The sequence below is a fragment of the Aotus nancymaae genome, unplaced genomic scaffold, assembly GCF_030222135.1.
Source record: "Aotus nancymaae isolate 86718 unplaced genomic scaffold, 86718_ANA_hifiasm-v0.15.2.pri h1tg000053l, whole genome shotgun sequence".
NCBI classification, from domain to species: Eukaryota; Metazoa; Chordata; class Mammalia; order Primates; family Aotidae; genus Aotus; species Aotus nancymaae.
In genome coordinates this window covers 28,964,360-28,989,126 of record NW_026988467.1, presented here as the reverse complement: position 1 = coordinate 28,989,126, position 24,767 = coordinate 28,964,360, and the positions used below count along the sequence as shown (strand labels likewise).

General features: G+C 45.8%; 1 protein-coding gene across 12 annotated transcripts in view; it reads right to left on the bottom strand.

Annotated features, from left to right (window-relative positions):
• Positions 1-308: 308 nt before the first annotated feature.
• The window catches only part of ZBTB8B (zinc finger and BTB domain containing 8B), a 30,668-nt gene continuing 6,209 nt past the window's right edge, over positions 309-24,767 (bottom strand). For 6 of the 12 annotated variants that reach the window (XM_064363635.1, XM_064363639.1, XM_064363631.1 and 3 more), the window contains exons 2-5: positions 16,591-17,622; positions 11,909-12,016; positions 6,185-6,363; positions 309-1,909 (exon numbers count right to left, since the gene is read on the bottom strand). In XM_064363635.1, the coding sequence (XP_064219705.1) occupies positions 1,592-1,909; positions 6,185-6,363; positions 11,909-12,016; positions 16,591-17,581 (1,596 nt within the window). In that variant the 5' untranslated portion in view covers positions 17,582-17,622 and the 3' untranslated portion in view covers positions 309-1,591. The other 6 variants (XM_064363634.1, XM_064363633.1, XM_064363638.1 and 3 more) reach the window with 5 other exon arrangements.

Below are 24,767 nucleotides of genomic sequence, written 5' to 3'. Positions count from 1 at the left end.
ACATTCCTAATTCCTAATACTGCCTGCCCTTTAGCCCTTTAGAGTCCAGCCTCTTTTGTTACAATAATTATGTGGCTGCAAAGTGGGTGAAAAGTAGACTGCTTTTAAAAGTAGACTACTAACCTTCCCTCTCCCTCACGAGGATCTTTTAAAAGATGAACGTTTTAGAAATGTAACTTGATGATATGGGCTTATATTTTCCCTCCAATTAAAACTCTAGGCAATGAGGTAGAAGGCAGGACTTAACTCCAAAGACCGGACTCAGACATGGACCAAATTGAGGACTGCTAAAACAGGGCAGTGGTGGGGGTGCGGGGGGCGGTGCAGGAAGCAGCTTTCCATAAGAAACGCTCATCACTGTGCCATGTTAATTACCATTGCCATGGCAACACCTGAAGTCACTGCCCCTTATCATGGCAACCACCCGGCGACTTGGAAGTTACCACCACTTTCCTAAATATTGCTGCATAATCTGCCCCTTAATTCGTATTTAACTAAAAGTGGGTATAAATATGAGTGCCGACTGGCCTCTGAGCAGCCACTCTGGGCACACTGCCTGTGGGGTAGCCCTGCTCCGCGAGGAGCAGCCCCCCTGCTTCTGCTGTGCACTACTGCTTCAATACAAGTTGCTGTCTACCACCACCGGCACGCCCTTCAATTCTTTCCTGGGCGAAGCCAAGAGCTCCCCTGGGCTAAGCCCCAATTTTTGGGCTCACCTGCCCTGCATCAGCATAAACTAAGTAAAAGAATGTCAGGGGCGGCTACATTTCCAAGTTATACAGCTCTAACTTTTAGAAAATGCTGGAAAAAGTAGGGGAGCATTTTGAGTTTTGTCCAAATGACTTGTTTTATGATAACAGAACAGGTTATATGTATAGAATCGTCAAATACCAAACCAGACAGGGAAACCATCCAGACCTGGGCTCACAGCCTCCCTTTTCAGGGCTAACTTAAAATGTAATTCAACTGGGCAAGTCAGGATGCCATAATGAGTCTTTCAGATCATTCCCATGTTTGTCTACCCATAAATACTGCAAGCCTTTAAAATTGCCGTCCTAGATTTAGAGAGTACCTTTTATGATCATGTAGCCAGACCTCCCTGCCTGCTTTATATCAATGAAGGTTTCTCTTTAATACTTTGCCAGAAAATTTAATGTGGAATTCATTAGGAAAGGCCTGGCAAAGGTAAAACTGATCCCAAAACTTAATGGTTTTCAGAGAAAGAGGATAACAAAGGAATGCAGAGGACTGAGTCAATATAAAAACAAACGTGGAGATTTTCTTATCTTTCTCCTAACCAGAGTTTGGACGCACAGCAAGAAAAACAGGAGATCTCAGGGCCTGCCTTGATTCGCTCAGAATTAAGGAGTGGCCAGCAAAGCCCTCAGAAACCAAGGGCACCACACAAAAAACTTATCTGTCCTTTGAGTCACAAAATCCAACCTATATCAGATAGTCTAATAAAAATGCACATATCACTAACAGTGAAAAAATGTTCCTCTCAGGGTTCCACAAAATTGGACAAATGGTGTCTTTCAGCAACAGAGTGAGCACTATCAAGTTCTAAAACTTCTCCCCCACCAATTTATTGCTACGTAAGTGTCTCTCGGTCTGGTAAGTTGGGAAGAATTTGTGGTTTGTCATCAGAATCATCTCCAGTGGGGTCATTTTCCTCACCCGACTCCACATAGATTGGCCAGTCATTGTCTGTATCACTCTTTTCTTGGCTTTCGGATGAAGCTTCCACCAAGCTAAGATTGATGGGCATCAAATCATCATCATCGTCGGGTGTGTCTGTAACGCAGGTGCAGCTGTCACACAGTCCAAAGCGCCGCAGCCCCTGGGACAGATGACTCGTGAATGTTCTTCTGCAGCCCTTGCAGATGATTGGACGGTTGGATCTGTGGACCTGTAATCACAAGTGGACACAATAAATGTCACAAAAAAGGAGATGAGGCTTTTCCACAAGGCCCCTTGTAATCTGGCCCCTGCCTGACCCTCCAGACTCCTTTCTCCCCACTCCACCTGCATTCTCTGCCACAGTCTTTGTGTTAGTCTGTTCTTGCACTGCTACAAAGAAATACCTGAGACTCAGTAATTTATGAAGAAAAGAGGGTTAATTGGCTGACAGTTCTACAGGCCATACAGGAAGCATGATGCTGGCATCTGCTCGGCTTTTAGGGAGTCCTCAGGAAACCTACAATAATGGCAGAAGGCAAAGGGGGAGCCGGCACTTCACATGGCCAGAGCAGCGGGGAGAGAGAGAAGGGGTAGGCACCACGTTTTTTCAAACAACCAACTTGCACGAGAACTCACTATCATGTTGACATCACCAAGGAGGGATGGCATTAAACCATGAGAAACTGTCCCCATGATCCAATCACCTCCCACAAGGCCCCACTTCCAGCATTGGGGATTACATTTCAACATGAGATTTGGGTGGGGACAGAGATCCAACCATATGAGTCTTCATCTTACCAAAGTTCTTTCCACCTCAGAGCCATTGGACACATGTGGTACATTCCCTTCTCCCCATCATCAACCCCTCACCCCTAATGAACACTTTGGAAGGAGGTCTTTTCTAATGCTCTAGGCCAGTTAGGGCCCCCAGCTAGCGATTCTCACCCATATTTCTTCCTTTGCTGTACTTCTCACAAATTGTTGATAAAATTCACTAGAGTGTAAGCTCCAAGAGGGCAGGGACAGAGTCCGTCTCATTCCTTACTGTATCCCTAGTGCTTGGCATACAAAGGGCACTCAAGTGAAAATGAACTGATTAGGATTTTTTTTTTTCTTTTTCAGAGACAGGGTCTTGCTCTGTCACCCAGGCTAGAGTGCAGTGACATGATCATAGCTCACTAATGGGCTCAAGTGATCCTTCTGTCTCAGCCTCTCAAGAAGCTGGGACCACAGGCACCCATGCACCACCATGCCTGGCTAATTTTTTATTTCCTGTAGAGGTGGAGTATCACTATGTTGCCCAGGCTGGTCTCGAACTCCTGGTCTAAAGTGATTCTTCCACCTTGGCCTCCTAAGGTGTTGAGATTTCAAGCGTGAGCAAGCATACCTGCATACCGGGCCAGGATTTTTTTTTCCTTTTTAGAGATGGGGTCTTGCTGTCTTGCTGTGTTGTCCAGGCTGGACTTGAACTTTTGGGCTCAAGTGATCATCCTGCCTCAGTCTCCCAAGTAGCTGGGAATATAGGTGTGCACCACTGTCTTTGGCTCTCATTAGGATTTTTGACATTTTTTCCTCCCTCATTGGACACCTTTGGTAATTAACGTAGTTTTTTATGTACTTTGGATTGTTTAATTATTAGGAAGGCAGATTTGTTAGATAGCTATATTCCCCAGATGTGCCAGCAGCTGCTTTGCTCTTGACCTTCTCATTGGTAAATGTATCACTTACATATGAGAAGAGCTTTGCATACTAGAAAAGGGAACCTGATTTCCTACCCCACACAGCTCTTCCTAAAGGCAGCAGTCCCAGGGGTCCCCTCTGTATAAGGAAATATCTTTTTTTTCTTTAATTGCGTGGTTTTTTTTTTTTTTTGAGTCGGAGTTTCGCTCTTGTTACTCAGACTGGAGTGCAATGGTGTGATCTGGGCTCACCGCAACCTCCACCTCCTGGGTTCAAGCAATTCTCCTGCCTCAGCCTCCCGAGTAGCTGGGACTACAGGCGCACGCCACCATGCCCAGCTAATTTTTTTTGTATTTTTAGTAGAGACGGGGTTTCACCATGTTGACCAGGATGGTCTCGATCTCTTGACCTCGTGATCCACCCGCCTCGGCCTCCCAAAGTGCTGGGATTATAGGCATGAGCCACCGCGCCTGGCCCTGTTTTTGTTTTTGTTTTTTGAGACAGAGTCTTGCTCTGTCACCCAGGCTGGAGTGCAGTGGCCCTATCTCGGCTCACTGCAACCTCCATCTCCTGGGTTCAAGCGATTCTCCTGCCTCCCTCCTGAGGAGCTGGGACTACAGGCAGGTGTCACCATGCCTGGGTAATTTTTTTTTGTATTTTTAATAGAGAGGGGTTTCGCCACATTGGCAAGGCTGATCTCAAACTCCTGACCTCAGATGATCTGCCCCCACTCAGCCTCCCAAAGTGCTGGGATTACAGGTGTGAGCCACCACACTGGGCCTAGGAACTATCTTTTAACGTATACACTTTTCAGGAACTCCTGCCAATAGGGGCTCTGTGAACCAATCACAGACTCCCTTTTAGAGAGCTCTGGATGCAAGATACACACAAGAGGCAGAGACGAGGAGAGGCTGATGCAAGAGCACCAGTCCACAATTAGAATAGTCCTAGTGGGTGGAAAGTGGCATCTCATGGTGGCTTTGATTTGCGTTTACCCTATGACTAATGATGTTGAGCATCTTTTCATGTGCTTATTGGCCATTTGACTATGTTTTCCCAAGAAATGTCTATTCAAATCCTTTGCCCAGGTTTAATTGGGTTATTCATCCTTTTTACTGTTGCATTATAAAATTCTTTATTTATTCTGGATACTAGACTCTTAGCAGATATATGCCTTGCAAATATTTTCTCCCGTTCTGAGGGTTTTCATATTCTTAAGAGTATCCACTGAACTTCAAACTATTTGTATGTTAGATTTCCCAAACACTGATTGTCTTGCTCAAAGATGATCATAGCTGCACATGGTGGCTCATTCCTATAATCCCAGCACTTTGGGAGGCTGAAGCAGGCAGATTGCTTGAGCCCAGGAGTTCAGGACAGCCTGGGCAACCTGGCAAAACCCTGTCTCTACAAAAAAATTAAAACATTAGCTGAGTGTGGTGGTGTGTGCCTGTAGTCCTAGCTACTTGGGTGGGGGCTAAGGTGGGAGGATCACCTGTGTCTTGGAAGGTCAAGGCTGCAGTGAGCTGTGATCTCTCCAGCCTAGGTGACAAACTGAGACTCTGTCTCAAACAAACAAACAAAAAAAGATCATAAAATGCAACATCTGCAGCCATAAAAAGGAAACAGATCATGTGTTTTGTCGGAACATGGATAGAGCTGGAGGCTATTATCCTCAGCAAACTAACATAGGAACAGAAAACCAAATACAACATGTTCTCACTTATAAGTGGTTGCTAAGGCCGGGCATGGTGGCTCACGCCTGTAATCTAAGCACTTTGGAGGCCAAGGCGGGTAGATCACCTGAGGTCGAGAGTTCAAGACCAGCCTGACCAACATGGTGAAACCCTGTCTTAAAAAATAAATAAATAAATAAATAAAAAATAAGTGGAAGCTAAATGATGAGAACTTAGGAATACAAAGGAGAGAGACACTGGATCTACTGGAGGGTGGAAGCTAGGAGGCAGGAGAGTAGCAGAAAAGAGAACTAATTCCTGGGTGATGAAACAATCTGTACAAGAAACCCCTGTGGCATCAGTTTACCTATATAACAAAACTTCTCATGTACCCCTGAACCTAAAAGTTTAAATAGATAAATAAATAAATGCAACATCTTTCTAAGCGGCCTGAATGCTTTTCAGCTGGTTGGAATCGCCAGCTCACATGGAGACAATCCTAGGGGGCAGCTCGTTACTGGGGAGGGTCTCCTTGGGCAGGAGCCCTCTTTGTCTGCTGCCACAGGTGGCTTTATACATGGCAGTACACCCTTCCCCCACCCCCGGTGCTGGGGTTGAGTGGGAAACTGAGGATGCAGCTTACCTTTGGTATCACACTGGTGGGAAGAGATTCACAATCCTGTCTGAGCCCTGTTGTTCTCTACATTACAATAATCACCTCTTATCAGGATCTAAACTTTCTTGGCTCTTCCCCTTAGAAAACCATCTGTTTTAAAAAAAAAAAAAAAAAAAAAAAAAAAAAATGGCCGGGCATGGTGGCTCATGCCTGTAATCCCAGCACTTTGGGAGGCCAAAGCTGGTGGATCACTTGAGGTCAGGAGTTCGAGACCAGCCTGGCCAACATAGTGAAACCCTGTCTCAAAAAAAGAAAAAGAAAACTGTCTATTTAACTTGAATTTAAAACTTAACTCTAGCATATAAAGTTTTAACTTTCTGTAAGTGCCACCACCTGAGCTTTAATTTAGTAGCAGAAACATATTTTCAAATACCCCAGTAGACAGAGAAATGAAAGACAACTGGCTATACCCTGACATTAGATGATATCATGAATCGCTCTTGCCAGGAGGGCATGGCCAGCTCAAACTTACACTCAAGGCGTGGCTCCGCAGGTGCTCCTGTCGCGTGAACCTCTTGCCGCAGGTCTCACAGGGGTAGGGCCGCTCGCCTGTGTGTGAACGGATGTGCCGCTTGAGGATGCCCTTCTGTTTGGCAGTGTAAGGGCAGAAAGGACACTTGTGGAGCTTGATGGGGACCACCAGCACATCACCTGGGGAACCAAATGCTTTCATTTAGCTGTGCTGTACGCAGTGACAACCCTGGCTACCCGCCAGTGGATGGGATCCACAGCTGGGGAATTCTACCAGCCCAGATGGAGGACGAGGACACCAACTCTGCCAACAGCCAACAGCAAGATGTCGCTTGCAATTCCAACTCCGTCTGGCTCCCATTAAGCCCCAGGGCAGAGTACAGTGAACTTCTTCTAAGGTCAGGAATGCCATAAGGCACCAGCTTTCACACTTCTCTGTGACTCACAGTTAGAAACTCAGGTTACATGACAACCTCAGAACACATGTGCCTTATGAGGATAACTGGACGTTTCTCAAAACAATACTCACTCTGATAGTGTTTATTCTATTTGGTTTCATTTTAAGACTGCTGGGTGAAACTCTGTTATGGACTGATTTATGCCCCCCTAAAATTCATACCTTGAAGTCTGTGTTTGGAGATAAAGCCCTTAAGAAGGTAATTAAGGTTAAATGAGTTTATAATGATTAACTAATGATAGGACTGGTTTCCTTATAAGAAGAGACACCAGAGATTGACTGATCTCTGTCTCCTTCTCTCTGCATTTCCCCCACCATTCCTTTCATCCCCACCCCTAGCACACACACAGAGGAAAGCCTATGTGAGGACACAGTGAGAAGGCTGCCATCTGCAATTCAGGAAGAGAGGCCTCACCAGAAGCCAACTCTGCTGACACCTTGATCTTGGACTTTGGCCTCTAGAACTATGAGGATACATTTCTGTTGTTTAAGCTTCCCAGTCTGGGGCACTCTGTTGCGGAAGCCTGAGCTGACTAATACAACCCTCTGAATTGATCTCACTACCTTCAGAACTTGGAAAACTCAGTTATGATGGATCAGATTTCTAGACCAGAAGTCATGCTTTCTTGGACAGTAGTTCCCCAGATTATTGTCCAGGCCTACAAAGAAAAGGCTTGCTATGATACAGACCCTAAATTGTTGTTTGGAATTTATATTAACTCTACATATCTGAAATCATCAAATATTCAGGAATTCACTTAAATCTTTTTCTAATTTATTCCCTCACCTTGCTCATATAACCATTAAGGTGACAATATGATTATCATTCACATGTATAGAAACTGTTCCGCTCAAGTTCTGTGAGTTACACCTATTGCTATGGTCATCCCTTGGTATCAACTGGGAATTGGTTCCAGTATGTTCCTTGGATACCAAAATCCAAGAATGCTTAAGTCCCAAAGTCAGTCCTGCGGATCCTGTAAATACTGTATTTTCCATGCATGGTTAGTTGAATTCACAAATGCAGAAGCTATGGACACAGAGGGCCAACTATATTCCAAGATTTGTTCTTTATTTTATTTATTGAGACGGAGTCTCACTCTGTCGCCCAGGCTTGAGTGTAGTAACACGATCTCGGCTTACTGCAACCTCCACCTCCCGGATTCAAGTGATTCTCCTGCCTCAGCCTCCGGAGTAGCTAGGATTGCAGGCACCCGCCACCACACTCAGCTAATTTTTGTATTTTTAATAGCGGTGGGGTTTCACCATGTTGGCCAGGCTGGTCTCAAACTCCTGACCTCAGGTGATCCACCTGCCTCAGCCTCCCAAAGTGCTGGGATTACAGGCGTGAGCCACCATGCGCAGCCTGAGATTTATTCTCTCCATGCTCTGCGAGATTTATAGACTTTGGTTATATCATATCGTATCACCCATGAAGGTACTAGTGACTCAAGCTGTCCAGGCACTGGTCAAGTCCTGGTTCTAGTACTGACCAGCCATGTGACCCTGGACATCTCACTTAGCTTTTCTGTGCCTTACTTTCCTCATCTGTAAAACAGGTATGATAACAGTTCCCACCTCGTAAGATTGTGGTAAGAATGAAATAAAGTAACACATAAAGCGTAGCACGTGGTGCATAGTAAACACTTGCAAATGTCAACATTTGCATTCTCATTTCCTCAGAATATCTTTTTACCAGGTAAGCAGTCCAGGCTCTTGTAGTCTCTGTCAACACTGGAGTAACTAACTCTTTTTATCTGGGGCTGGCTTGGGATACCTAACTGGCTCTGTTTTTCCTGAGGTGCTATGAAAAGTATGGCACACCGAATTGAATGTGAGAATCCAACATCCTTTACATAAAGGTGGAACCTCTCTTTGGTTTCTAGTTCCTATCCTAATAATCCCCAACATTTTGCATAATCTACACTGACTCCAAAATCTGTTTCCCAGGATAAAAATAGCAGCTCAAAGTTCATCACTGCTCACATATGTGGGATTGTTAAATCTCTCACTGCTCACACTGATCCTGAGGTACAAGTAAAATAGGAATGATTATCTGTTTTGTTTTGTTTTCCTGAGATGGAGTCTTATTCTGTCAACCAAGTTGGAGTGCAGTGGCACGATCTCAGCTCATTGCAACCTCCGCCTCCTGGGTTCAAGTGATTCTCCTGCCTCAGCCTTTGGAGAAGCTGGGATTACAGGTGCACACCACCACACCTGGCTAATTTTTGTATTTTTAGTAGAGACAGGGTTTCACCATGTTGGTCAGGCTTATTTTGACACAGAATCTCCCTCTGTTAGCTGGGCAGGAGTGCAGTGGCATGATCATGGCTCACTGCAGCCTCTACCTCCCAGGCTCAGGTGATCCTCGCACCTCAGCTCCCCGAGTAGCTGGGACTATAGGCATGTGCCACCACGTGCAGCCGATTTTTTTTTTTTTTTTTGAGATGGAGTTTCACTTTTGTTGCGCAGGCTGGAGTGCAATGGCACACTCTCAGCTCACTGCAACCTCTACTTCCCAGGTTCAAGTGAATCTCCTGTCTCAGCCTCCCAAGTAGCTGGGATTACAGGCACGTACCACCATGCCTGGCTACTTTTGTATTTTTAGTAGAGACAGGAGCTTCACGATGTTGGTCAGGCTGGTCTCGAACTCTTGACCCCAGGTGATCCACCAGTCTTGGCCTCCCAAAATGTTGGGATCTCAGGTGTAAGCCACGGCGCCTGGCCATGAATGACAACCTGTTTCCTAGGATCAAAGCAGCAGCTCATAGCTCATCACCCTGCTCACTCCTCTGGCATTGTAGAAACTCCTTGTTATTTACCTCCATCACCTTGGCTTTGCGCCACACACTTCTTCCTGATTACCTACAAAAACATAAAGTAAATGGGTCCAGCGTAAGTCCTTGGAAAAAATAACTGTTAACTATTTCTCCATCAGAAAAGGACGGATTGTCTCATTTTCTTCCTCTTTCCTGATCTCACTTCCCCAATGCAACAGTTCACCTGAATCCTCTTACATGCCAGGCATTGTAAGACACCTGTTTCCTCCCTCAAGAAGTTAAGTTTAGCAGGAAAGACATGTAAACATATTCATACAATATGATGCACACATGCAAAGTTCAAAGTGATGAAGAAACATAAATTAAAAAGTGATGACTTTCCCTAGGAGTTAAGAGAAGATTTCACAGAAGAGGTTAACTTTGAGCAAGGTTTTAAAAGATGAACAGGAGTTCACTGGGAGTTCAAGACAGAGAAAGATATCTCAGGCAGAAGAAGAACACATGCTTACACTTAGAGGTAAATGAGAATACGAAGTACGAAGTGGCGGTTAGGAATGAGAACAAGGAAGGAACAAGAACTAGATTGTGAGGCTGGGGACAGTGGCTCATACCTGTAATCCCAGCACTTTGGGAGGCCGAGGCAGGTGGATCACAAAGTCAGGAGTTCAAGATCAGCCTGGCCATCATGGTGAAACCCCATCTCTACTAAAAATACAAAAATTAGCCGGGCATAGTGGTCTATGCCTGTAATCCCAGCTACTCGGGAGGCTGAGACAGGAGAATTGCTTGAACCAGGAACCAGGAGGTGGAGGTTGCAGAGAGCAGAGATTGCGCCACTGCACTCCAGCCTGGGGAACAGAGCGAGATTCCGACTCGGGGGGAAAAAAAAAGAACTAGATTGTGATGGTCACATTCATTCTTTTATTCAGCAAATTTATACTGTGTACTATATGTCAGGCTCTGTTCTATGGTCCTGGGGATACAACAGTGAACAGAATAGACAAAAGTCCCTGCCCCTCATGGAGCTAACATGCTAAGAAATTTGGACTTTACCTGTAGGCCTCTAGGATTTTTTTTTTTTTTTTTGAGACAGAGTCTCGTTCTGTTGCCCAGGCTGGAGTGCAGTGGCGTGATCTCAGTTCACTGCAACCTCTACTTCCTATGTTCAAGTGATTCTCCTGCCTCAGCCTCCTGAGTAGCTGGGACTACAGGCCTGAGCCACTGCTCCCGGTCAGCTAGGATTTTAAGCAAGGAAGGTACGTGGTCAAATTTTCATAGCCAGATTCAACTTTTAAAAGATCCCTCTAGGCACAATTCAGGAAAAAGACTTAAGAGAAGCAATATTAAATGCAGGAAGTCCAGGTGGGAGGGGACCATGAGTCTGGATGAGAGACGACATGAGCTAAAGCAGTGGTTGTGGAGGTGGGGAGGAGGAGACACACTGAGGAGGAGTGAAATTAACAGGAGGAAAAGCAGGTACATGAGGAAACAGGAGTTTAGTTCAGATTTTACTGGGACTGAGGCTTGTGCAGAGCATCCAGGTGGGAATAAAAATTAAAAAACAAAAGAGATGGCCGGGCGCGGTGGCTCACTCTTATAATCCCAGCACTTTGGGAGGCCGAGGCGGGTGGATCATGAGGTCGAGAGATCGAGACCATCCTGGTCAACAAGGTGAAACCCCGTCTCTACAAAAATACAAAAAATTAGCTGGGTATGGTGGCGCAGACCTGTAGTCCCAGCTACTCGGGAGGCTGAGGCAGGAGAATTGCTTGAACCCAGGAGGCGGAGGTTGCGGTGAGCCGAGATTGCGCCATTGCACTCCAGCCTGGGTAACAAGAGCAAAACTCCGTCTCAAAAAAAAAAAAAAAAAGAAAAAAGAAACTACCAAAAACTCCCCTGTGGCCAGGCGTGGTGGCTCATGCCTATAATCCCAACACTTTGAGAGGCTAAGGCAGGAGGACCACTTGCGCCCAGGAGGTCGTGACAGCATGAGACCCTGTCTCAAAACAAAACAAAACCTGGCCAGGCACAGTGGCTCACACCTGTAATCCCAGCACTTTGGGAGGCCAAGGCGGGTGGATCACTTGAGGTCAGCAGTTTGAGACCAGCCTGACCAACATAGTGAAACCCTGTCTCTACTAAAAATATAAAAATTAGCTGGACATGGTGATGCATGCCTGTAATCCTAGCTACTTGGGAGGCTGAGGCAGGACAATCACTTGAACCTGGGAGGTCGAGGTTGCAGTGAATCGAGATGGCACCACTGTACTCCAGCCAGGGCAACAGAGTGAGACTCTGTCTCAAACAAAAAAAACAAAACCCAAAAACCTCCTCTGTGCCTACAGATAAAACACCTCACCCTCTTTGCATTCGTGGGTTGAAGCAATTCTCCTGCCTTAGCCTCATGAGTAGCTGGGATCACAGGCAGGCACCACCACACACAGCTAATTTTTTTATTTTTGTATTTTTAGTAGAGACAGGGTTTTACCTTGTTGGCCAGCCTGGTCTCGAATTCCTGACGTCAAGCGATCCATCTGCCTCTGCCTCCCAAAGTGCTGTGAGCGACCATGCCCGGCCAACATTTGTGTCTTATCTCCTATGAGACACCATTGGTTATTTGAGGGCAGCATCCATGTCTGACTTATCTTTATGTCTTCACACAAAAGGTGATCAAATATTTGAGCAAATAAAGGAATAACAAAACAAATCAATCCTAGTCTGTGCCTTAGCACTTGGAAAAACTGTACCCTGGAGCCATATGAATGAAATAAAAACACGGTGGACAACAGGAATTGCCAGGGGCCAGGGTGGCTGCCTTTCCACAGCACCGTGTAGCAAGAAGCCTGACTTACCAGACCGATAAGGACAGTACTTAAATATGAGTGGCACAGAGCCAAATGCCTATTTCATGATACTTCTTGTGTTTATATGCAGAAGGGTTCAAAGAAAAAAAATCATTGCACTGAAATCCTCTATTATGTTGCTTTCATCGTTTGTTTAATGAACGAAATGAAGCCACCCCAGGTTTCTGGATTTAGCTGGGCCACTTAACTTACTATTGCATTCTTACGAAACTCAGTAAACCCCTCTGGGTCTCAGTTTCTCTGTATTTCCTCTGTCAAACACATGGGGCATCATGAGAGTCTCATGGATGTGAAAGGGTGGTCACAGTCTGTGAAATGCCATTATACACATGGCAACGAGAATTTCAACAAGTTCTCATGGTGTGTTCATGGAAGCAGCCACTATCTTCCCAATGCTGGTGAAGCCAGTGTTTCTGAGAACCAGAAATAGCATTTTTCAAGTGTTTCTTTTTTCTTTCTTCTTTTTTTTTTAAAGACAAAGTCTCATTTTGTCATCCAGGCTGGAGTGCAGTGGCATGATCACAGCTCACCGCAGCTTTGACCTCTCAGGCTCAGGTGATCCTCCCACCTCAGCCTCCCAAGTAGCTAGGACTATGGGCTCATGCCACGATGCCTGGCTAATTTTTAAATTTTTTTTTGTAGAGATAGGGTTTTGCCATGTTGCCCAGGCTGGTCTCAAACTCCTGGGCTCAAGTGATCCTCCCACCTTGGCCTCTCAAAGTGCTATGATTATAGGTGTGAGCACTACACCTGGCCATTTTCAAGTTTTTCAAGTCTAGTTTTAATCAGACATACTGAGTGCTCTGGTTTAAAAAATGAAATTTGAGGCCGGGTATGGTGGCTCATGCCTGTGATCCTAGCACTTTGGGAGGCTGAGGTAGAGGGATCACCTGAAGTCAGGAGTTTGAGATCAGCCTGGCCAAAATGGTGAAACCCCGTATCTACTAAAAATACAAAAATTAGCCGACATGGTGGCACATGCCTGTAATCCCAGCTATTCGGGAGGCTAAGGCAGGAGACTCACTTGAACCCAGGTGGCAGAGGTTGCAGTGAGCCGAGACTGCACCATTTCACTCCAGCCTAGGCAACAGAGTGAAACCCTGTCTCAAAAAAAAAAAAAAGAAAAGAAATTAGAAAGTTTCAAGACAGGCCAGATGCAGTGGCTCACACCTGTAATCCCAGCACTTTGAGAGGCTGAGGTGGGAGGCTCTCTTGAGCCCAGGAGTTTGAGACCAACCTGAGTAACATAGGGAGATCTCATCTCTACTATAAATCAAACATACAAAAAATTAGTTGGGTGTGGTGGTGCATGCCTGTAGTCCCAGCTACTTGGGATGCTGAAGTAGGAGGATCGCCTGAGCTCGGGATGTCGAGGCTAAAGTGAGTTGTGATTGTGCACTGCACCCTAGCCTGGGCAACAGAAGGAGACCCTGTCCCAAAAACAGAAAATTCGTAAGACTGCCATTCAGTAATGAATAAAAATAGCTGATCTCCCTTTATTTAAAAGACTTTCACTTCAACTAGAGAATCAGAAGCTAAAAAAAAGGGAAAAGACTTTCACTACTCAATATTTCACTACTAGACTACAATTCATTAATTTCTTGGCTTGAGGTTCTATTTTTTTGTTTGTTTGTTTTTCTTTTGTTTTTTTGCTTTGAGAGGGAGTCACGCTCTGTCACCCAGGCTGGAATGTGGTAGCACGATCTTGGCTCACTGCAACCACTACCCCCTAGGTTCAAGCTATTCTCCTGCCTCAGCCTCCTGAGTAACTGGTATTACAGGCCTATGCCACTGCATCTGGCCTTGGCTTGAGGTTCTGGAAGCCACGTTTCATCAGCAAGGTGGGAGTTAAGTTTATTTTTGTCTCCTACAAGACACCTTGCAACACAATTTCTTCACCTGTTAAGAGGAGTTAACCGTGTTAACTCGACTCTCAGAATTGTTCAAGGAAACAACCAGGTTCTCTTAAAATGCAAAAGCTTACCAAAGGGTATAAAATATTAGCTCACATGAAGCCAAACACCGGCTCTAAATAGTCTCAAGTTGGCCGGGCGCAGTGGCTCACGCCTGTAATCCCAGCACTTTAGGAGGCCAAGGCAGGTGGATCACTTGAGGTCAGGAAGTCTAGACTAGCCTGGCCAACATGGTGAAAGCCTGCCTCTACTGAAAATACAAAAATTAGCTGGGCGTGGTGGCATGCGCCTACGCAATCCCAGCTACCTGGGAGGCCGAGGCACAAGAATCACTTGAACCTGGGAGGCAGAGGTTGCAGTGAGCCACGATCGCACCACAGCACTTCAGCCTGGGTGACAGAGTGAGACCCTTTCTCAATAAATACATACATACATACATACATACATACATACATACATACATAAAATAGTCTCAAGTAGATGGCATCATCAAGCACACCAGGCTGAGTGCCTACTCTATGCCAAGCACTCTGGCTGACACAGAGCAGTATAAATCTCTAGAGTGTATATCTCTGGATATCACTTCAATCACATTTTCCCCACACAAATACAACTTCCCAGAATAGAGGAAATCTAAGATGATATGTGAGAAAAAGTTCTGAAAACTCTCTCATTTGATCCTCACAACAAACCTGTGAGAGAGGTAGGGCAGGGATGATTATCCCCATTTTACAGATGACAAAACAGACTCAAAGAGATTCAATGATTTAACCAAGGTCCCACTGCTGGTTAGTGGAAGAGAGTGGGTTCCTCCCATGTCTCCAAACTGCCCCCAACACGCTTACAGTATAGTTGTAGAGGTAAAACACAAACATACATGAAGAAACAATGCCCTGCAAACAGCAGGTGCTCAATCAATGCATATTGGTGGTGGTGCTGGTGGCAATGGTGACTGATGATGATGGTAATAATGATGATGATGGTACTGCTAATGATATAGTGATGATGATGGTACTGGTGATGGTGGTAGTAATGATGTTGGTACTGATAATGGTAGTGATGATGGTACTGATAATGATGGTACTAGTGATGATGATGGTACTGATGATGGCAGTGATGGTGGTGATGATGATGGTACTGGTGATGATAGTAATGATGATGGTACTGGTGATGATGATAGTTATGATGATGGTAATGATATGATGGGACTGGTGATGATGGTATTGATGATGATGATACTGGTGATGATGATAGTGATGATGATGATAATGAGGATGATGGTACTGGTGATGATGGTAATGATGATAATAATACTGATGATGACAGTACTGGTGATGATGACAGCGATGATGCTGGTAGTAATGATGATGGTACTGGTGATGATGGTAATGATGATGATACTGGTGATGATGATAGTGATGATGGTAATGATGATGATGGTACTGGTGATGATGATAGTAATGATGATGGTACTGGTGATGACGATAGTAATCATGATGATGGGACTGGTGATGATGGGACTGATGATGGTACTGGTGATGATGGTATTGGTAATGATGATAGTGATGATAATACTGATGATGATGGTACTGGTGATGACAGTGATGATGATGATAATGAGGATGATGGTACTGGTGATGATGGTATTGGTGATGAGAGTAGTGATGATAATAATACAGATGATGGTACTGGTGATGATGACAGTGATGATGATGGTACCAGTGATGATGGTACCGGTGATGATGGTACTGATGATGATGATACTGGTGGTGACGATAGTGATGATGATGATAATGAGGATGGTACTGGTGATGATGGTAATGATGATAATAATACTGATGATGTCGGTACTGGTGATGATGACAGTGATGATGATGGTAGTGATGATGATGGTACTGGTGATGATGGTAATGATGACGGTACTGGTAATGATGATAGTGATGATGGTAATGATGATGATGGTACTGGTGATGATGATAGTAATGATGATGGTACTGGTGATGATGACAGTGATGATGATGGTACTGGTGATGATGGTAATGATGATAATAATACTGATGATGTCAGTACTGGTGATGATGACAGTGATGATGATGGTAGTGATGATGATGGTACTGGTGATGATGGTAATGATGACGGTACTGGTGATGATGATAGTGATGATGGTAATGATGATGATGGTACTGGTGATGATGATAGTGATGATGGTGGTACTGATGATGATGGTACTGGTGATACTGGTAATGATGATTATGGTACTGGTAATGATAGTACTGATGATGTTGGTAGTGACAATGATGATGGTGATAATGATCATGATGATGGGAGAACACAAGGAACAGACAGTATGTACTAAATGACTGGCAGGGATGATGAATGCTGAGGAGACTCACCTGAGTCCTCTCCATACCAGTCAGTCTGGACATCCATCATGGAACTCATGGCTACTCCTGCACTTTCTGGTCTTCCCTCCAAACTCCGAGAAAAGTGATGGTCCGTATCATCTTTGCTTGGGGCAGCGCTGTTGCGCAAGAGCGCCTCCAGGAACTGCTTCACGTGGTAGTTGCTGTAAGCCAAGTCAACCGCCTGGCCGCTGGGCAAGGCCTCCTCCACGTGGGCCAGGCTCAGTGGGGCAGCATACTGCTGCAGCTGTTCACCAACATCCACCTCCACTTCGTCAGCATCAAATTCTACCTTGGGCTCTATCTGTTTGGGTGGAGTAGAGAGGTCACTGTCAGCCGAGCCACAGCCAAGGCTGTCTTTCACCACCAGTTCCAAGGGGTGGCAGTCTCCACAGTCACCGCAAGGGGACTCTCTCAGGCAGTCTACACTCTTTTCTCCTTTGGCTGGAGAGGAGACCAAGCTCTTGGTACCACAGGAGGTCCCCTCTCGGCATGAACTGGGGCTTCCACTGTCAACCTGATGAGCTGCTGCTGCCGCTGCTGCTGCAGCCGCCGCCGCTGCCGCTGCCACCGCTGCAGCCACAGCAGCCTCCTTCTCCATCTTTCGGCAAATGTCGAGGGATGACCTGATATATGTCTTGCAGAAGTTCACCACGTCATTCATCTGCAGGTAGCTGGCAGCTGACATCACTTCAATCACATTCTCCCCACACAAATCCAACTTCCCAGAATAGAGGAAATCTAAGATGATGGAGAAGGCATCAGAGGTGACAATGTCCAAGGAGGCAGTGCTATGCCGCCCGCTGTCCTGGATATAGTGAATGAGCAGGGCTCGGAAGTAGCCACTGTTAGCAAACAAAATGTTCCTGTGGGCCTTGAAGATCCGCCCTTCCACAATGATGCTGCAGTCACAGAAAAAGTCCCTCTTTCTCTGTTCATTCAGCTCCCCCAAAAGCTTGGCATAATAGGATTGCATCTCCATTGCTCCGCCAGCTGCTGCTGCTCCGGAGTAAGCCTGTATCTCTGCCAAGATTTTTCTTAAGTTAAATCACAAGTCCCAACATTTACAAATAAGATTTCTTTTTAAATTTTTAAACAATTTTTCCAAAACCAGTGGTCCAATAGTGTCTTCAGGATATGGGCTTCCCAGCACTTTGGGAGGATAAGGCAGGTGGATCACTCAAAGTGAGGAGTTTGAGACCAGCCTGGCCAACATGGTGAAACCCCTTCTCTGCTAAAAATACAAAAATTAGCCAGGCCTGTAATCCCAGGTACTAGAAAGGCTGAGGTGGGAAAATTGCTTGAACCCAGGAGGTGGAGGCTGCAGTGAACCAAGATCGCACCACTGCACTCCAACCTAGGTGACAGAGTGAGATTCTGTCTCAAAAATAATAATAATAGTAATAATAATAATGATAACAATGGCTTCTTTGGCTCTAACAAAAACCAGAGGTTATCAACTGAGTTAATTTATGAAAAACAACCAAAAATAACTATAGCTAACTGCATGTGAGCACAGTGTTGTTTTACATGAATTATTTCAATGAATTTTTATAAAAACCTTACAAGTAAATATTAATATTGTCTCCCTTGTGCTGTTAAGGAAATTGAGGGTAGGAGATGACCCAGCTGTAACAGATCCAGGACTCATAATCAGGTCTATTAGCCTCCAGAGCCAATGCTCTAATGTACTACATTCTACTTTCTTCAAGGCTCAAAATATAGAAAATATCCACATCTAAGAATTGTAGTTGAGGCTGGGCATGGTGGCTCACACCTGTAATCTTAGCACTTTGAGAGGCCAAGACAGGCGAATCACCCGAGGTCAGGAGTTTGAGACCAGCCCGGCCAACATGGTAAAACCCTGTCTCTACTAAAAAGACAAAAATTAGCTTGGTGTGGTGGCAGGTGCCTGTAGTCTCAGCTACTCGGGACGCTGAGGCAGGAGAATTGCTTGATCCTGGGAGGTGGAGGTTGCAGTGAGCTGAGATCACACCACTGCACGCCAGCCTGGGTGACCAAGAGAGACTGTGTCTCAAAAATAAAAAATAAAAAAAAGAAGAAGTATAGTTGAGTCTTTAGTGTATCAATCTGAAACTGGTTTTCTTTCTTAGAGACAGGGTCTTGGTCTGCTGCCCAAGCTGGAGTGCAAATGGTATAATCATAGCTCACTACTGCCTGAAACTTCTGGGCTCAAGCAACCCTCCTGCTTCAGCCTCCCAAGATCTAGGACTAAAGGTGTGTGCCACTGTGCCTGGCCAATTAAAAAAATTTTTTTTTGTAGAGATGGCAGTCATGCTATGTTGCCCAGGCTGGTCTCAAGCTCTGTGCCTCAAGCCTGCCTCCACCTCCCAAAGTCCTGAGATTACAAGCGGAAGCTACCACACAGAGCCTCCAGTGTCCCAATCCAGAACTTTGAGTGCAATGGCATGATCTCAGCTCACTGCAACCTCCGCCTTTTGGGTTCAAGCGATTCTCCTGCCTCAGCCTCCCGAGTAGCTGGGATTACAGGTGCATGCCACCATGCCCGGCTAATTTTTTGTATTTTAGTAGACATGGGGTTTCATCATGTTGCCCAGACTGATCATGAATGAGACTGGTCTCCTTTTATCATCATTACACTGAAGTATTTGGTGGATTCTTGGGCTAGCCAACATGCATTCCCCATTCTTTTGGTTCTAGTGCCCTTTTTGGCTTTGATGGAAGCGTCCTTCCCCAATTCTTGGCCAACATGCTTTGCATAAAGCTGGTGCCATCCCCAAGCACCAAGTGTGTAAACTATAATGTAAGCTAATATAATTAACGCATCCTACCCTCTGACCAAGTGATTGGCTCGGAGATGGCCATGTGGCTTTCAGAGCCAATGAAAAGCAATAAAACATTTGCTGGAACTTCCAAAAACTCTCTGCTCTGTGGGATGCAGGATGTGAAGGATGCTGCTGCTACACCACCAGGGAAACCAGCCTAACAAAAATGACTGCCCAGCTCAGGCTGATGGAACCTGGGGACAACATCAGAGCCCCAACTCAAGCAGTGCCAGAAGCCAATTAAGTTCCTTTTTGTTTTAGCTGGTCTGAGTTGAAACCACTGCTAACAGCTCTTTAACCACTCTTCCTCTCCACAAATGGAACACACCAATACCTTTCCCAATAAGAAATCAGGCACCCCTTGCCCCAGTAAAGGGTCCCTCCACTGGCAAAATCCAAGGCTTATGCATTAATTGTGCAGGCTTTACCCATGAAAGACTTACTGCAACCTTATTAAATGTCAACTTATACCTACTTTGTATGTATTCATAACAAGTGATAAAGTTTAGAAACTAGAGAACCAATTCAGAGGAGACTGGAGAGAAGCCTCTGTAAGCAAATACAGTAAACTGACAAACTTAAAAATGAAAACTGACAGTTATGAAAAAGTAAAAAAGCTATAAAAGGCATACTTAGAAATTTTTTCAAAATATCAGCTGGAGGCCATTTAGCTAAGGGTATTAAATGCTTCTACATATACAAAATGGCCTAAGGACATCACTAAATTATAGCCCAGAACTATAATTGATGGGCCTAAGGCATTAAGAAGATTCCTATCTTAATATTCATTTTAAACTCAAGGAAGTTATGTCATAATTTTAGGATTTTTTTCCTATCCAAAGTAGTTAAAGTTAACGTTTCAGTTAAAAAAAAAAAAAAGTACTTTCAGATATCTGAAAAATTCTGCTATTACCAAATAAATCAATCAAAACTTTTTTTTTTTAATTTTTTTTTTTTTTAGTAGAGTCGGGGTTTCACTGTTAGCCAGGATGGTCTTGATCTCCTGACCTTGTGATCCAGCCACCTCAGCCTTCCAAAGTGCTGGGATTACAGGCATGAGCCACTGCGCCCGACCTCAATCAAAACTTTCATAGGACTAAGGCTTCACTGACATTGTCACCCCTTCCCACTGCTCCAACCTATTAAGGTCACAGCAAGGCAAGCCCATAGACCCCCCTCTCTGTTCTCCCCTGCTAAGCCTAGCTCACAGCAAAAACAGCCTCATGCCTTGCAAACAGGGAACCTGGGTTCCAGGATGTGGTTGCACCCAGCTCTTGAACCCAGGATGGTGACCCAATTAAGCAGCATGTTAGCACTTAAGAACCAAGAGGCAGTTTTTCTTAGATTAGCCCCAGCCACCTGCAAACCCCCTATATAATCCCCATAGTCTGTAAGCCAGGCTGCTGCCTTCACTGCCTGTGGTGAGGCAGCCAGCCTGGCAGTTGAAATCAACTTGCTAAACCTTACCCTTTGTCTGTCTCTCCATCCTTTTGGTCAACCTTACATTTTGGTGCCGAAACCCAGGACAGGAGTAGGTGCTGGCCGCTCTTTGTCTCTCTCTCTCTCTCTCTTTCCCTGCTCCAAGGCTACACCCCTACCACCCATCCTGAACCCTTTTCCAGACCCAGGAAGGAAACCTCAGACCTCTATTACCAACTGTGGTTATCTCCATCCAAATTATCACCTCCCAGCTGGTTAAGTTGGATAGAGGTTTGCCTTCACCCAGGTTCCTCAACTGTCTGTCCATTTTCTGTCTGAAAGTCTCAGCACTAGGCCGAGGACACCCTTCTGGCCCCAGGGGCCTCAGTCCTGTCATCTTGGGGATGCCTAATTCAACAGCTACTATTCCAAATTCACTGTCTTAGGTGAAGGAAACAGGGCAGAGGATGCTCTCTCCTGTCTTCCTTCTCTTTGGCAGCCTCCTCCTCTTCCTCCTCCTCTTCACCCCGGGGTCCAGACAGTCCGTTCCATCTAAAACTACCCCCTTAGGATGCCTCCTCTGAAATCTGGACACCCTTGGTCTCTGGTCTGAAGTCAGGCCCAAGAGATTAATTTTCTATTGTAATATGGCCTGGCCCCAATATAAATCAGACAATGGTTCTCAGTAGCCTCAGAATGGCACTTTAAACTTCAACATTCTCCAGGACCTTGACAATTTCTGCCACCGCAATGGTAAATGGTCTGAGGTTCCCTATGTTCAGGCTTTCTTTAGCCTCTGCAACCGCCCCTCCCTCTGTCAGTCCTGCTCCACTTTGCAAATCCTCCTCACCTGATCAAAACCCAACTCAACCCCTCCCACAGCCCTGGCAGGCAATGCATCCATCCTCTTTCAACCCAGCTGATTCCCTCCTCTCCACCAACGCCTCGAGCCTCTACCAGGATGCCCGAACCTCCGCCTTACACCCCAGTTCCAGCTATTCCTTTGTCCCCTCCACTCTCCAATCCCCCTGCTTCTGACTCCAACTCCTCTCCATCTACACCCCATACCCAATCCCAGGCCCAGCATCCCCCGCAGCCAACTCCCTTACTCCCCCTTTAAGAAATAGCAGGGATAGAAGGCATTGTCCACGTTCATGTTCCCTTCTCTCTATCTGATCTCTCCCAAATTGAAAAATGCCTCAGGTCCTTCTCTTCCAATCTAGACACTTACATCAAAGAATTTAAATATCTTACTCAGTAGTCTTAAGAACTCACTTGGCATAATCTCCATATTATCCTCTCTTCTACCCTCCTTCCAAAAGAGAACAAAAGAGTGTGGTTTGTGGTACAGGCACATGCTGATGACCTTCATCAGCAGGACCCTACTGAACCCACAGGGGTGGCTGCTGTCCCCCAAGAGGAGCTGGCCTGGGAAAATCAGCCTAGAGATTCCAGCCAGGCATCTCATAACCACAGGATTACTTGCCTCATGACAGGCCTTAACAAAGCTGCCCATATGGCTGTAAATTTGAAAAATTCAAAGAAATTTCCCAAAAGGCAAACAAAAATCCTTCCCAGTTTCTTTCCCACCTTACAGAGGCCCTCCAAAAATATACCTGTGTTAATCCTGCCCTCAAGAAGGCAATATAGTTCTTAACACTCATTTTATCTCCCAGTCTGCTCCAGACATCCGGCACAAACTTAAAAAGGCTGAATATGGCCCTCAAACCCCACAACAAGGCCTCCTCAACCTGGCCTTCAAGGTCTTCAATAACAGGGATGAACAAAGTAAAATAAACAAGGCCCAAAGAGATTGTGGTAAACACCAGCTTCTAGCAGCAGCCATCAGCCAACCTAAACAGCCTGGCTATGGCACCCAGGGGCACAAAAGACCCAATAGCAGTGCACCTCTGGGGTCATGTTTCAAGTGTAGCAAGGAAGGCCACTGGGCGTGGGCATGTCCCAATCCACAGGCGCCAAAGAGCCCTTGCCCCATCTGCCAGCATACAGGCCACTGGAAGTCTAACTGTCCTCTCAACAGGCAGACAGAAAAGCCTGTACCTCCAACCCGCAACCCCTTCACCAAGACAAAAGATGAAGAATCTCTTGCATGCCCATAGCTCCTTGGCTTAGCCGCTGAAGAATGACAGGGCTCAGGGCCCCTGGCCGCATCAGCCATTACTGTATCAGAGCCCAGGGTAACTCGGTTAGTAGCAGGTAAGCCAATCTCTTTTTTAATCAATACCAAGTCCACCTGCTCGGCTTTACCTGAACTTTCAGGACCAGTTCATCCCTCACAGGTCTCAGTTGTGGAGGTTGATGGACTCGTCTCTCGTCCATAGGCCACCAGACCCCTTACTTGTTCCTTATTTAATACCGTCTTCTCACACTATTTCCTTATCATACCTTGGTGTCCTACTCCCATTCTAGGCAGGAAACCCTATCACTAATGATAGGGGTTATTTACCAACTCCTCCAAGCTGCACACCGCCCAGCTAAGGCAGGAGTTATACACTACCGAGGACACCAAAAAGGATCAGATTAAATCTCAAAAAGGAGCAGAAAGGCCGATAAGGCAGCAAAATAGCCTCCCTTTCCTCTGCCCCGCCCCTCTCCTCCTCATCACCCCCACAATCCAACCTCAGTATTCTCCCACCGAGAAAGCTTCATTGTTACAATAAAAAGCCTCCTTCCAAGGGAACTGGATAGCCAAAAATCAAAAACTCATCATCCCTCAAAAACAAACCGAGGAAATTCTAACATCTCTTCACCAGTCCTTTCATATTGGCGCACACCCCCTGTACCTTTTCCTTTGCCCTTACTTCTCTTCCCCCCACCTATTTACCACACTAAAGGACATAACCTCAAACTGTCATGTATGCTCTGTAACTTCCTCTCAAGGGGCCCTCCACCCTCCTTCCATCCCCACACACCAGCTAAGAGGATCACTCCCAGGAGAAAACTGGCAAGTAGACTTCACCCACATGCCTCCTGTCAAAAAACCTAGGTTTCTTCTTACCCTTATAGACACCTTCTCTGGGTGGGTGGAAGCATTCCCCACCTCCTCAGAAAAGGCTGCAGTAGTCTCTCAAATTCTCTGAACAGAAATCATCCCTAGATTGGGCCTCCCACGGTCCATACAATCAGACAACGGCCCAAGCTTCATCTCCCAAATCACCCAACAAGCCTCTCAGTCCCTCAGCATCCAGCGGCGGCTGCATATCCCATACTGACCCCAGTCATCTGGAAAAGTCAAAAGGGCAAATGGAATCCTTAAAACTCAGTCAGCCAAACTCACTCTCAAAGTCTAAAAGCCCTGGACCTCTCTTCTGCCCATAGCTCTAGCCCGAATCAGAGCCAGCCCAAATGCACCCATCTTCCTCAGCCCATTTGAGTTAATGTATGGGCGCCCTTTCCTCTTACAATACAGGCCCCCTCCTAACTCTCAACTAGGAGAATATCTCTCGACACTCTCTCTCAGCTGACACCTCCTCCGCCAACACACCAACTGAACCCTCCCAAGGCCTCACGAAGGCCCAGTTAACCAGGCCCTACTCCCAAGAGAATGTGTTTTTCTAAAAACCTTTGATCCAAAAGCCTTAAACCAAAATGGGAAGGCCCCTTCCAGGTTCTCCTCACTACCCCCAAGGTGGCCAAACTCTCAGGACACACTTCTTGGTATCATCTCTCCAGGTTAAAACGGGCCCCTGAGGCCCCTACTGGTCCGTCTGCTCCTTCCCCGCCAACCACTCGTCAATACTCCAGCGTCATTCTCGGGCCAACCATATTCCTCCTCACCTCCATTCCAGAGGGACTGCCACCAGATAATTAGGCAAAATTACCCCCTCTCTATTTGTTCCTGCTCCTTTCTTACAAATCAAGTGTTATAACACCCTTAAATGGAAATTGCTTACTGCATCCTTCTTAGGGGAGCTGCCTCAC